Source organism: Leopardus geoffroyi, chromosome A1 (genome assembly GCF_018350155.1).
Source record: "Leopardus geoffroyi isolate Oge1 chromosome A1, O.geoffroyi_Oge1_pat1.0, whole genome shotgun sequence".
NCBI lineage: Eukaryota > Metazoa > Chordata > Mammalia > Carnivora > Felidae > Leopardus > Leopardus geoffroyi.
In genome coordinates, this window is record NC_059326.1 from 138,054,603 (window position 1) to 138,069,549 (window position 14,947).

The 14,947-nt window shown below is 38.9% G+C and overlaps 1 protein-coding gene across 2 annotated transcripts; it reads right to left on the reverse strand.

Annotated features, from left to right (window-relative positions):
• Nucleotides 1-3,319: 3,319 nt before the first annotated feature.
• On the reverse strand, nt 3,320-14,945 carry ANKRA2 (ankyrin repeat family A member 2). Of its 2 annotated transcripts, XM_045495374.1 has the most exons (9): nt 14,624-14,945; nt 11,978-12,370; nt 10,901-11,059; nt 8,744-8,809; nt 6,436-6,533; nt 5,847-5,972; nt 5,484-5,550; nt 4,883-4,963; nt 3,320-3,837 (listed from the first exon to the last, which is right to left on the reverse strand). In XM_045495374.1, the coding sequence occupies exons 2-9, from the start codon at nt 12,264-12,266 to the stop codon at nt 3,782-3,784; spliced, it is 942 nt and encodes a 313-aa protein (XP_045351330.1). In that variant the 5' UTR covers nt 12,267-12,370; nt 14,624-14,945; the 3' UTR covers nt 3,320-3,781. The 2 variants fall into 2 exon arrangements, with proteins under 2 accessions (XP_045351330.1, XP_045351334.1); XM_045495378.1 differs by lacking the exon at nt 5,484-5,550 and having other exon boundaries at nt 3,785-3,837; nt 14,624-14,937.
• Between the last annotated feature and the right edge of the window lie 2 nt (nt 14,946-14,947).

The window sequence follows — 14,947 nt, forward strand, 5'->3', positions numbered from 1 at the left end:
TCAACTCTTCTTATCAATTACTGCATATTGCGTTGAGGTTAGTGAATTTGTACTGCATTCTCTCCCTGGCTAGATCCTGAGGTGCAGGGGCCGTGACTTCAGCACCTGGCACAAACTTTGACATTTGTGTTCTACTGTTTCTCGTAAGCCAACAGCAGCTGCTGTATTTGACTTTTCCCCCATGTAGGAGGCTGTGTGAAAGCTGACCACACACAGTACATGGTGCTTTCTTGGGGAGGGCCCCAGTCATCTTATCGACACAGGGAAGGCAACGGTATCTTCTAAGAAGAACCTAGAATGGCACAAAGGGAGTGGTTTATTCTCTGAAGAAGGCAGTAAGGCCAAACTCTGGCCCAAACGAGCTCTTGGCTAAATACCACCAACCTGTTCCTGAAGTGGCTGAGGGACGTCGGAGGCAGGAGATCACTGAGACAGGGGTACATGTGATTGACTTCATTTTTGTTGACAGTCTCCTTGGCAGAGGGGCAAACACAGCGTCACCACGTACGAGAAGATCAAAGTTTTCATAACAGGCACACATCATGGAAGAGGGTTACCCAGCCTTGTCCTTGTGGAGGAACCCGTGAGCCAGTGTGAATTCTGGATGGCCAGTACTTTAGTCAATATCCGTGTCCCGAAGGAAATCCTAGAACAAAGGAATAACAAGTTCTTTGGCATTTGTTGGTAATAGACTACTGTCCCGGGTGTTCAGGGCTCTTTTCTTATCCAAAAGATAAGCAAAATAAGTTAACAATTGTATGGCATCAGAAATGCATCTTTCGGAAACACAAATTAATAAAAGATGTGCAGTTATAACTAACAGCTCATTGAAGGACAAAAGCTGAGTTATTCATGTGTTATTCATGTTTACCTTTATAAAAGAGAGCATGCACCAACAGGCTAGAGAGAAAGGATAAGCTAGGTTCTTTCTTAACGTTACTTTGTAGACAGGGTGGCAATGTGAAAGGCAAATGTTAGAATGTGGTTTGGAACATGCTGCTTCTACCAGCCACAGCAAGGTTGGCACTCTTGGCTGTACATGAGAATTGCCCAGGAAGCTATTACATGCCCCCACTTGGCATCCCAGATGAATAAAACAGATTCTCCGGGAGACCCGGCCTTAGCATTTTCAACCGCCTCCATATGAGCATTTCAACCGGTTAGCATTTCAACCGCCCTCCAGATGATTCCATCATGCATCCCAGAACCAATTGTCTTTATTTATTTATTTTTTTTTATTTAAAAAAAATTTTTTTTCAACATTTATTTATTTTTGGGACAGAGAGAGACAGAGCATGAACGGGGGAGGGGCAGAGAGAGAGGGAGACACACAATCGGAAACAGGCTCCAGGCTCTGAGCCATCAGCCCAGAGCCCGACGCGGGGCTCGAACTCCCGGACCGCGAGATCGTGACCTGGCTGAAGTCGGACGCCCAACCGACTGCGCCACCCAGGCGCCCCCCAATTGTCTTTAGAGTGGAGCCTCTGCTACTCTCAGATCCTCTGCCCTCTGTTTCTCCTCAGGACATAGAGGGTTCTGTTGTGTCCATAAGGAGGACTAATGTGGGGACACAGCAGGACAGTGTGTGATAAACCCAGTACCAGGCATTTTAGGGCCTTGAACATGCCTCAGTTAACCATTCATTTAAATTTATGTTTATTTTTGAGAGAGCAAGTGAGAGCGAGCGAGTGAGCAGGGGAGGGGCAGAGAGAGAGGGAGACACAGAGTCTAAAGCAGGCTCCAGGCTCTGAGCTGTCAGCACAGAGCCTGATGTGGGGTTCGAACCCATGAACCTTGAGATCATGACCTGGGCAGAAGTCCAATGCTCAACCAACTAAGCCATCCAGGAGCCCCGACACTTGGCATTTTTAACTTGTCCTCAGGATGTGTGGGACAACAGATGATTTTGAACAAAACCAAACTCGCTGGGAGGAGTTTTGGGTTTTTTTAAAAGTTTATTTAAGAAAGAAATGGAGCACGTGTACACACACACACACACACACACACACACGTGTGAGTGGTGGAGGGGCAGAGACAGAAGGAGAGAGAGAATCCCAAGCAGGCTCTGCACTGTCAGTGCAGAGTCCGACTTGGGCCTCAATCCCATGAAAAGTAAGATCATGATCTGAGCCCAAAACAAGAGTTGGACCCTTAAGTGAGCCGCCCAGGCTCCCCAGAGGCAGATTCTATGTAAGATCTTCAAGGCAGGGCAGTGAAAATGTCCCTGTGGGTCCCCACTACTGCATCTCCTGAGTCCAACCCAAATCTAACATGGCGTATGAGCTCAATAAATGTGTATTGAAGGATTGAATGACTGTTGAGGGGAAATTTCTTATTTCAAATATTTAACCTTTTGGACAAGAGACAGTGAACAGAAGACGGACTGAGTACCAATAAGGACTTTATGACACTTTCCATGAATTGATTCTGGTATATGTAATAGGTCCGACTATTCTCAGTGGATGTGAAAAAGAAACATAATGGACACATGTAAAATGTTGAGATGCTTTCCAGGCCCATAATGTAATATGAGCAAATATGTCTGAATGGAGAGCAATTTCACTGAATTTATGAATAAAAAATAAAACATGGGGCAAAGGTATCAAACGGTGGTCTATCCTTTTCACAGGGACAACTCAGAAAGCAATGAGTTTGGGATGGTCTACTGTGAATGTAATAATTATGTATCCAATTGTAATTTCAATTCCATTAAATATAAAATCACCAATAATCAAGTTTCTTGTTTGGAGTCACTGACGAGGTTATGCAGGTGAATTTTATTCCTGTGCACACAGCTAGCATTACATAGCTCTCACTCCAGCAAAAAGGCTTAACTGTCTGAAGAGGAAAATCTGTACAAAAAAGAAGATTCCTTTAACCAAAGAATATTTATATAGTTCTCTTTAGGTTGTATCCCTTTTATTAAATGATTGTATTTTCTCTCTAAATGTACATCTAAAAGGTTTCAATCATGTTACGGTCCTTTTTTATATCTCGGTTATCTTTTATTTTAAAACCAATATTTATATTTATAGTACTCCTTCAGTGGAATTAAAGAGCATTTAATTGACTTTTATTGAAGGGCTGACTTTTCTTTCATGGAGGACTTTTCCTACTGAAAAACTTATTTACAAGAGAAAAATATTCTAAATATACTTCTAAAAATGACAATCAAATCTTTGTTGATTGACTTACATTTGATTTATTTTAATTATACTGTTTGATCTAATGGAGTATCCTAGCAGGACAGAAGGGTTAAACCAAAATCTTAAAGTAATTCCTCAATAATCTTATAAAATTAAAAAAAAAAAAACTAGCATGCAAACAGAAAAAGTACTTTATTTATAACATCATTTTGTAAACAATCACACTGTGCATTTTTGAATTCAACAATAACAAATTTTTTTTCTATAGATTTATAGCAAACCTATGTGAAGTCAATGAGTTAATACAAGAGTGAAGACAAATAGGGTAGAATAATTTTTGAAAATGTTAAATTACAGCACTTGATACAAAGACAGATAACTATCTGTACCATAAAAATTTACATGCCACAAAACATTAATTTATAACTTTAAATATGCAGTAAAACACATTTATAAAAAAGCATCAATATTAATTTTATTATAAACCAGTGAATTGCTGAGAGGAATATTTATTAAAACTTACCAAAACCAGTAAATTTTGCAACTGAGGTAAAAATTTATAAGTAAACAAAACTATCATTTATAAGAGCCAAAAAGTAAAAGAAAGGGCAGACGACACTTCCTGATGACTGTGTCTACTCCTTGATATTCTGAAGCAGCTTCAGCAAATGTGACTCAATAACCTGTTGAACTAGAAGAGATAGGTTATCAAGACCACAGCATACTGATTATACAATTTTAAACAGAACTATCAAATTCAACTTAACATCAACTTTTTCTTTTCTTTCTTTTACGTTTTTTAAGTGTTTACTTTTGAGAGAGAGACAGAGCGCGAGTGGGGAGTGGGGCAGAGAGAGAGAGGGAGACACAGAATCTGAAGCAGGCGCCAGGCTCTGCCAGGCTCTGAGCTGTCAGCACAGAGCCCCACGCGGGGCTCGAACTCACGGACCGCGAGATCATGACCTGAGCTGAAGTTGGATGCTTAACCGACTGAGCCACCCAGGCACCCCCATCAACTTTTTCTTAAAATAGTTATTCATCATATTCTGAGGATATACCCTAGTAATATATACTCGTAGTCTGAGGGTGATACGATTGCATGCAATACTTAACACACTTAAAACTTAGTCTGTCATGGACTTAGTAATTGTCTAAGTTACTGGATTCTGTTCTTGCACAAAGTTTGTTCTAAAGAACAGAGAAAGGGCGACCAGAAAGCATTTTGTAAATAATTTGTTACAAAATGTTAAACAAATCTTGTACATAAATAGGTGTGCACTCTAGCAACTAGTTATTTGGGTTGGTGAAAAGTAACAGTAACAAACTCTTTTTTTTTTGGTAAGAATTTGTTGATTTCGCCCACAGTTAAAAGTATTTGTCAGGAGTTAGGATAACATATCATGTTTTAGGACTACAAGTGATGAAAATGGTTTAGACCACAGTTTGCACTATTTATACAGCTCTACCAACTAAAATACAATCTGACAGGGGCGCCTGGGTGGCTCAGTCTGTTGGGCGTCCGACTTCGGCTCAGGTCATGATCTCGCGGTCTGTGAGTTCGAGCCCCGCGTTGGGCTCTGTGCTGACAGCTCAGAGCCTGGAGCCTGTTTCATATTCTGTGTCTCCCTCTCTCTGACCCTCCCCCGTTCATGCTGTCTCTCTCTGTCTCAAAAATAAATAAACGTTAAAAAAAAATTAAAAAAAAAAATACAATCTGACAGTTCTAAAATACTTACCACCTCTATAGCCCAAGGCTACAGCTAAATCCATAGAATTATACCCAGAGTCAGTTTCAATTGTGGGGTCAGCTCCATTTTCTGTATCAAAACAGAAAAATCTGCATAAATAAAATGAAAATGTAGACATGTTTGTCTATTACTGGCTCATGTGCAAACAGCAGGACAGCTTTTCAGCAAAGTGGAGGGTATCTTCAGGATGGTCTGACAAAGTACGAAGGGCAGAGATTTCACTTCGGTGGGTCAGAGGGAAGACACTTCAAACAAACAGGCATCCTCTCGAAAAGCTGAAACTCATCAACAACTATAGCGAGAACTTCTGCATAAAGACGCCACGGATCGAGGAAACAACTGTGGATTCACCCGTGATCCTCCAAAGGAAAGCAACAAAGACAAATGCTCCAAGCACAGGTGTGAGGTGTGCTGGAGCTGCTTCTCACACAGGCAACTCTCTGGTAGCACGTGTTCCAGAAGGATTCACGTGTTTAATAGTAATTAATGATTCTCCTGAGTAATACCAAGGGAGGCCACCTTGTAAGAAGTTAAAATAAACCCCTCACATGGTATTTTCTAAATATTTTCACTTTTAAAAATGGCTTACCTAAGAGCATTTTTACACATTTAACATGATTTCCATGTACAGCATAAAGCAAAGGTGTTCCTCCATTCTGCAAAAGGAAAAGCTCATTTAGTTTTCAAGGTGAGCAAGATTTGAGTAATTCAATGTTGCCGTTGAGGAGTTTTACTAAGAAATGGACATGTAAAAGCAGTTTAAGGCAATTTTCATATTTTGTGAAGAATACTTAAAGCAGATTGTCACAAGTGAGTTTACACCATTAACTTTTTCTTCCAGGTGTTTAAGTTAATGATTTTTCCAAATGTTTAGTGAAATGTATTACGTCTCTCCAAACTAAGTAAATCCTAGAGTTTATTACGGTATTTAAAATCAGTAGCATAAACTCACCCAATCATATTCATTCACATCAACTCCACAATCGAGCAGCATTTTGACAATATCTGTGTAGCCTTTACTACAGGCCAATGATAGTGCACTTTCTCGACCTTTTCCTAAAAGTTGGGGATCAGCACCCTGGAGTGGTAAGTGGAGAGAAAAGACTTTTCAATTCATGTAAACAAGAAAACTGTTGTTTCTGTCACTAAGAATTCAGTTCAATACTTCGGTCAGGTAACGTTCTGGGGTAAATAACGCAAATTTCTACTCATGGATGCCTTCCTTCCTCCCTTTATCTCGGTCCTAACTGTCCTTCTGCTCTGGAGTCAATTTACATCTCCTCCACGAAGCTGGTCCTAGAGAGCTGACGGTACTTTTGTTCCCACTGTACCTCAAGGGAGTTGGGCATTAAATTCTCTCTTGCTGTTTCACGTACGATTGGTCTTGTCTGCCCAGCTAGATCCAGGTTCCACAAGAACATGAAAAGCACGTAAAATTGTTTTGGATCCTCTACCATTGCATCTAGTTGGCTGAAGATACAGAATCTTTACTACAGACTTAAGTAACTGTACATATACATTTTCTGAGGCATTTTCCTTACATTCTGAAGTAGAAACTCTACCACAGCTATTTGCCCGTGTGCTGCAGCCCACATCAGAGGAGTAAATCCTTCTTCATCCGTGTGATTGATAACATTTTCTATTTAAAAGAAAAGCAATTTTTGTCATCTAATTTAACAACCAACTATTAATATCATTAAGAAAATACTGGCATTCTAAAAAGTTGATACTACTACTCACTGAAGTTCACTTTCTGCCGACTTATTTGCTGAAGTCCTATTAAGTGTTGTTGCAGGGTGCGGTGTGAATGTATTAAAATGTGCTTCGGTATACACAGCTCAGTTCAAACAGCGTGTTTCTACTGCACATGACGTAACGCTAGGTACAGGGCAGTCCACAAAAGACTGGACTCGGGATCAGGAGACCAGACCAGTCTGAATCCTGCCTCTGTCACTTTACAGGACTATGATTCTGGGCATATCATTTAATTTCTCCAATACACGGAATAATACTTGGCTTATCTCAATGAGTAGTTGGGAGAAACACAATAGAGGCGAGATTATATAATAGCCCTTACAATGATATAAATACATATATTATAAAACCTCCAAAACCTTATTAAAATTATCTTCTACTCTATAGCTAACATTGATTTTTTTTCATTCTTGGTGGTTTACTAACATAATTGGGATGAAGACAGAATAATCTGAAACACAGTCCCATGCAATTCTACCTTGAACCCCATTTTGTTTCCTAGATTCACCTTACTAGTTATAAAGTCCACAGGTTTCCCCTAAGTTTATTTAGTAGACTGAGAATGAAACCTTCAAATATTTATGAACAAAAAGAAATATAATACTGAAGTATGTCTTATAAGAAAATGACATGATGAAAAAAAACCCACCTCTTTTATCATGCACCCTGTATTCAATCAGTAATGTTGGGATAACTGGCTAACTTTATGAAAAAGGAAAATAAAAGTAAAGCTTGACCTTTACCTCCTTATACCAAAACATTCCATATGCGTCAAAGATTGAAATGTGAAAAAAACCAAACCACAGAAATTGTAGAATAAGATGTGAGTGAATTTATTTGTAATTTTGAAGTAGAAATCATTTCAAAGCAGGATATAAAACTCAAGGAAAAAAAAAATAAATTTACCACTACAAAATGTTAAAATTTTGTTTGAAAACATCAGAATCAAAGGAAAATGACAAACTAGAAAAAAAAATGCAACATAAACAACAAAGAGTGAATTTCTTTAATTTAGATAAGAGTTCACATAAATCAACACATATCAGGCAGTTCACACACAAAAAAGCTTAAATAGACCATAATTTAAAAAACTGAAACAAAACCAGTATGAGAGACTATTTTTTCACCCATGAGATTAGCAAAGATTAAAGTCTGATAATATCTTGTGTTAGGGTATGGGGAAACAGAAACTCTAACTCTGGTGTAAGGACAGGACAAATACCTGGCAATATATATATAAATAAAAATTCACATTTCTTTTGACCCGGCAAATATACTTGTAGGAATTTACATACTTAAAAGGAACGTAAGCAAGACTATTATTTAAGAGCAAGAAATTGGAATCACCTCCAAGAGGATTAGTTAAAAAATAAAAACATGCGGTGCGCCTGGGTGGCTCAGCCGGTTAAGTGTCCGACTTTGGCTCAGGTCATGATCTCGAGGTCCGTGGCCGTGAGACCTGTGTCAGGCTCTGTTGCTGGCAGCTCAGAGCCTGCAGCCTGTTTCAGATTCTGTGTCTCCCTCTCTCTCTGACCTTCCCCTGCTCATGCTCTGTCTCCCTCTGTCTCTCAAAAATAAATAAACGTTTAAAAAAATTAAAAAAAAACAAAACATGGTACATGTGTATGCAGCAATACAGTGCAAAATCATAGATCTGTTAAACTATTAAAAAGAATGAAAAAGATTTTTATGTGCTTATATGGAAAGATGTCCAAAATATTAAGTGAAAAAAAGGAAAGTGTAATACGGTGTGTACAATACTTTCCCTCTTGTGTAAACAACAAAAAAGCACATATATATTCTCATACAGAACTCCAAAAATAAACAGAAATGTTTTCTAGAAAAGTTTTCTGAAAATATAAGAAATTTATAATATTTGCTTTTGGGAACAAGGCTAGGATGGTATGGGAAGCTGTGACTTTTATACTTTATATACTTTTTGTTTGTCTGTTTTTTACTACCTATTGGGTTATCTGCCTGGTGAGATTTTGCAACTATTTTTTTTGTCTTTATACTTTCCTGTATCAAAATAAAACAACAAAAATGTAATAAACCCTACAAAATTTAAGTACGTTTAAAAGAACAGGCTATTACCTTGTTCAATCCGAGTAGCTAGGTAAAGCATCTCTCCCTGAGCAGCCAACTGGTGAACAGAGAGAGCTGAAACAATACCATAAAAAGCTTCACAGTTTTCGACTTATAGGGTACACTTTCATCACGTCAGTATTCATATGTGTGCAGCAATTTTCTTTTCTAAAATAAAAACTCTCATTTTATTGTTTAAAAAAATATAACTTAAAATATACCTATATTTGAGGATCGGTTTGTGTTTAAGGCAATTCTGACAGCTACAAAGTATTATTAGCAATGAACAGGCAAATTGTTATGATCAACTATTAATGCAAATCACCACTGATCTTATCAATCAAAGAAACAGTTTAGGTATTTAATTTTTAAAATGCTAACTCAATATCCAAACTTAGAAGGATGCTGGGTCTAAAACCACACAAAGATACACCTTCTGTCTTTTTATTGACTGAATCCTCTGAAATCCCAAAGACCATTATTTCAAGACTCCACGGGTTTTTTTCTAACCCATGGGAATTAGTAAGTTGAAAACTAACTTTCAGAGTAAATTCTTGAATGCAGACTTCATTGTGGCTAATCAGCTGTGTGACCTTGAGTAAATAATTAAATGTTTTTGTCTATAACATGAGGGAGGGGAACTGCATAATCTCTAGGTGTTTCTTTTTAGCTCAAAAATCATATGGTTGGACTATTTTACGACAATATCTTTATTTCATTCATTTATTCATTCATTTATTTATATTTAAAAGTTTATATATTTATTTTAAGAGAAAGAGAAGGGCAGAGGGAGAGAGGGAGAGGGAGAGAGGGAGGGGGGGGAGAGAGAGAGAGAGAGAGAGAGAGACAGACAGACAGACAGACAGATAGAGAGGATCCCAACCAGGCTCCTCAATATCAGCGCAGACCCCCAGGTGGGGCTTGATCCCATGAGTGAGATCACGACCTGAAGTCAAGAGTCGGAAACTTAAGTGACCCACCCAGGCACCCCTCATTTATTTATTTTAAGACAACATCTTTATTTTACAACAAAACTAAACAGGCACTGTTCTGTGAGAGTTCATCTTAGTAATTAGTATCACTTGATCCTTGACTTCAGTAATATGACTGAGCGGCCTTAATAGAAAGGAAAGCAATTAGGAAGCACATGGAAATATAATAAGTAGAAACTTTGGCTAATAGGTGAAGTAAGAATCATGGACTCCTCCTGGCTTAACTGCTAGGGCATGCCATTCAAAATTAGGAGAGATACAGTGTTTCCAAAGTAAAAACAAATATTTCACCATGCTTTAGAATATAGATGCATTTACATTACATATTCAGATACAGTTCCTAACGTCAAACTGCTAACTGGTTTTCCTTCATTAACATACCCATACTACATTTTTCTGATTTGTATAGAAAAGCTTCATTTTACTTCCTCTAGAATGATTCCAGTTTTAAAAATTGTGGCTTCAAGGTTTTAAAAAGAGAAATTTCATATTCATATTATTATAGTCAAATTCCAAATTACAAATCACTCAGCTTTTACTACAAATCACTTGCTGATCACTGATCTAGTTTAAAAGTAAAATGTGAAGTAAAAATACTCTCTTACTTTGCACATAGTTCAGAATAACAAATTGTTTTTTTATAGTTAAACTATAAAGGTTTTAATAGTGCCTGGGTGGCTCAGTCGGTTAGGTGTCTGACTTCGGCTCAGGTCTGATCTTGTCGTTCCGTGAGTTCCAGCCCCGCATAGGGTTCTGTGCTGACAGCTCAGAGCCTGGAGCCTGCTTCAGATTCTGTGTCTCCCTCTCTCTCTGCCCCTCCCCTGCTCACACTCTGTCTCTCTCTCTCACACAAAAATAAACATTAAAAAAAAACTATAAAGGTTTTAAGAATGAAAACCGGTAAAAATCTGTATGTGTATGAATATAAACCTGTATTTGTATAAGCCTATACAAAATCTGTATTAAAATCTGTATTTTTTCTCAACATAGAAATATAAAACATGAAATATGTGACTCTGCAGTAATATTGTGAAATTTTAAATTACTAAAACTATCAAGACATCGCTTTCCAAATAGAATATGCATTTAAAGAAAATAATGTTTCAAGGCCAAACTCTTGAAAGCATTATACCAGTAATAAGAATATTTTAACAAATCAGTGGGAAATACTTACAATTTGCTAAGAGAGGTGTGGTTGAGACCTCATTTCCTCTGTGTTTGTTGGTTAAAGTAGTTGATTGTTTTATGGGTGAGAAGTGCTTTGTTGTAGAGGGAGTGTAGACATGCCTTACTTGAATTCCCGGAGAAGGAGATGTATGGATATTGCATTCAGCTAAGTAAAATAAATTTAAACACATTAACACAATATTTTAATGATAAAACATTTCAAAGTTCTATGTCAATGTTTACATTAAAAGAGAATTACACGAGGTACATCTTCAACTGTTTCTCAAGTGATATTAAATTATTCTTTGCTATTAAAAAATCTATATAATCAGGGGCGCCTGGGTGGCGCAGTCGGTTAAGCGTCCGACTTCAGCCAGGTCATGATCTCGCGGTCCGTGAGTTCGAGCCCCGCGTCAGGCTCTGGGCTGATGGCTCAGAGCCTGGAGCCTGTTTCCGATTCTGTGTCTCCCTCTCTCTCTGCCCCTCCCCCGTTCATGCTCTGTCTCTCTCTGTCCCAAAAATAAATAAACGCTGAAAAAAAAAAAAATTAAAAAAAAATCTATATAATCATAGTGAAAGTTCCAGGAAAAATCTGTATTAATTTCGAACAATTTTATTTTGAAATCAGCTTTTTTATTCAGTAGATTGTTATAAAAATAAATCTACAATATGATGGCAGACTTCACTGCATTAATGCATGGGAAACTGAGGCCAATCAAATATTCATGGAATAGGGAATATTAAGCTAATTCATTTCTTAAAAGGCACGAATAATTTTTCTTCTATCATTTAAAAAGAAACTTTTTTTAAACTTTAATTTCTAAATAAAGGTCAAGCTAGAAAATTTTAAAAAATCAACATACACTATAGACATCACAAAACATGAAAATTATTTAATTTAGGTTTCTGTGAGATTCTAGAAAATCATATTAGAAGATGACTTCCAAACTCTCTTCCCAAACTCAAAATCTCATGATCAGAAAGGAAAAACCAAAACAAAAAACAAAAAAACAAAACCATACACAAAAAACACAAAAAAAACAAAAACAGAACAAATGCACATATTTATACCATAACTTGCAACCTTTAAATAGGACAGATGCCACTTCCAGGTCAGAGTTAACCTGATCTTGAATATTTTTACTATCCTCTTCATTTAAGGACTTCACAAATCGAGAACACACGTTCATATCAAATCGGTTAGGTAATATGAATTTCATTCCCATGGCAACACCCTGAGCTGATCCTTCCTCTGCGTTTGAGTCCAGCTGATGTTCTATTTTAATGTCTGGCGTGCCAGTTAGACTGTAAGTGCTGGGACACTCTTCCACTATCAGCTGGGCTCCAATATCCAGATTTGTTGACGTAGCCATGACTTCAACTGTAGTTTCAATGATTAAAACATTCCTTCATGATTTCCTCTTTGTTTTATAGGAGTGGTATCCAGTGTATTCTTGGAATTTAGATATTGAAAAATCTGAAAGAAAAAAATTAAAAAGATTATATCAACTCAGGTAATAATACACAAAATAATCATTTTTCAATCAAGTATGCACATAGTGCTCTTACAAGCCCCTATACATAACAGTAAGCATACAATGTTTGGAGGCAGACACCTGGGTATGAATCCAAGCTTCCCCACTTCTTGGCTGTGTGAACCGGTACATTATTCAACCTCTCTAAGTCTCAGTCTCATCTGTAAAATGGGGGTATCGCCACTAATTGCACCAAATGAGATACAGGCATATTTTTACCTTCATCACCAGGTTCCAACAAATTTTACTCTTTTCTCCCTTCTCCTATTCCTGAACATTGATAAGTGGACAGAAGATCAAGCTAACAATGAAAATAAACTTTCATGGTTTTTCACCAAGTTAGACCAAGAAGATGGAAGCTATGAACCATGAAGAGGGCTCACACCAGAACACAACCATGCTAGCACCTTGATCTTGGACTACCCAGCTTTCAGAACTAACCGAAGTTCCTGCTACAGGCGAAGCCCAGAGAGGGGTGGGAGGCACTCCATCAAGATGGAAAGAAGCTAGTTCCTGTTGGGAGAAAACCTTGTAAAAAACTGTCATAGTATCTTTCTCTCAAAAATTGGGCATTTGTTATTTTCATAGTTCAAGTAGGTGACCTTTTCATTGAGTGATAGATTTAAACAACCTTCTAAATTTATTTATTAGATTTTTAAGTGTGTATTTATTTGAGAAAGAGAGAGAGAGAGACAATGACAGGGGAAGGGGCAGAGAAAGGGGGATAGAGGACACAAAACGGGCTCCATGCTGACAGCAGAAAGCCTGATGCGACGCTTGAACTCATAAACTGTGAGATCATGACCTGACCGGAAGTCTGACAACCGACTGAGCTACCCAGTAGCTCCAAACCACCTTCTAATTTTAAAGTGCCAAGACTTCATTCCATAAACTAAAACGGCTAAAACATTTAAAAAATTTGAGTGAAAACTTTAACCTCTTACCTGTAGTTCATTTTTTAACATGCTATGCTTATAAGTGGTTCTCAGTTTGAATTTAAGATAAAACTCATTGTATCCATTGGCATCTATTGGCATCTTTAACACCTGATTCTTGGACAGGTAAAGGCTTTACAAAGCTTTGGTTATGATGTTCTGAAGATATACTTCTCAGTTTTTGTTTAGTTAAAATGTTAACAACTTAATATAGACTCTTATGAAAATTTCCTGAGGGACGACCCATCTCCCACAGACTCCTACCCAGAGCTGGCCTAAATGTAATCCCCTGAGCTCTCTTAGCACACTCCATTTATTTCCATTTTGGCATTTACCATTCCTTTGAATGTTTCCACTTAAACTCCCAAGAAACTGAAAACTTCTCTAGGCTGGGGGCCACTCTTACTAATCTTTGCATACAAAACAGAGCTTGATCCCATCAGGTGCTCCAGAAATGTTTCCTGATATGAAGTTTAACACTGTTTCATATTATTTCCTATCCTAAAATGACCCTGCGAGATGCCCAACAGGGGCTTGCTAATTAGATCTGGCATTCCGGTCTCAACATCACTACTATCTAGCTGTGCAACAATGGAAAGACAAGTCATATACGTTTTCTGAGACTCGTTTTATTAATCTATACAACGAAGACGGTTGAAATCGGCATCTCTAATATTCTTTCTAGCTCTAAACATCTTCCATGTCATAATATAGGCGGAATTACCCTCTTCGAGAGGGGAGAACTGGGGCGAGGAGGGAGTGAAAACAGAACGCTGGTCCTGCCAATACGCTAGACGAGATGAGCCAAAATTGACGGGTTAAGCTAAGATTTTCAAGACTTGGAGAAGGAGAGGTGAAAATAGGATTGAGAGTAAGAGGCGATGAGAAGAAGACAGACGGCCAAGGAGAGCTAGGATCACCTCGATGGGTCAGAGCCCAGGGATGAAGGGAGAAAACCTAATGAGATACACATTCCGCAGTGGATCCTAGTAACAGGTGCCCCTTGGCTCTTCCTACTCCTGAAACTGTCCACCAAGGAAAGGAAGGTGCTATGAAAATGACGCCTCACAGGCGACAGGTGTCCCAGGGCAGAAGCCCCGTGAAAGGGACACTTGTAGGGAGGGAAGTCCGCTCGGGAGCCACCCGCCAGCTCGGCCCGAAAAGTCGCTCAGGCGGAAACTCTGGTTCACCCCCGGCGGGAGGGTCCGGGGGACAGGGGCCGGAAGCCTACTGGATGGGCGCGCAGGGCCTCGCGACTACCTTCGACAGCCGACAGCGAGTCGGGCCTTTCCATCTGCGGCCACAGATTCACTGCAGGCCCCCAAACCCCGGCTTGTTTTGACCGCGACGTCACTTCCGATTTCTTCTTTCGGGGTTTGGCCAAAAAACGTTCCGCGTCACCGCAGCCGAGAGGACTTCCAGGTTTTTTCCCCTGCCGCTGCGCAGTCTCTGCTGCCCAAGTACTACAGACACTGGGTCACTTCAGCAGGACCCGTCTGGGTCTCTAGAGCAACACCCGTCCAGTACTGGGATCACGTCTCCTCCTCCCCCCACATCGTCCCGCCCCCCTAGCCCGCCCCTACG

Bases quoted from the DNA above. Each gene is read 5' to 3' on its own strand.
- ANKRA2 (XM_045495374.1), bottom strand. From the start codon at position 12,266: ATGGCTACGTCAACAAATCTGGATATTGGAGCCCAGCTGATAGTGGAA. The intron at 5,973-6,435 runs GTAAGGAAAATG...TTACCACTCCAG, and splicing joins TAGAGTTTCTACTTCAGAAT to GGTGCTGATCCCCAACTTTT. The intron at 4,964-5,483 runs GTAAGCCATTTT...GTTTTGATACAG, and splicing joins ATGTGTAAAAATGCTCTTAG to AAAATGGAGCTGACCCCACA.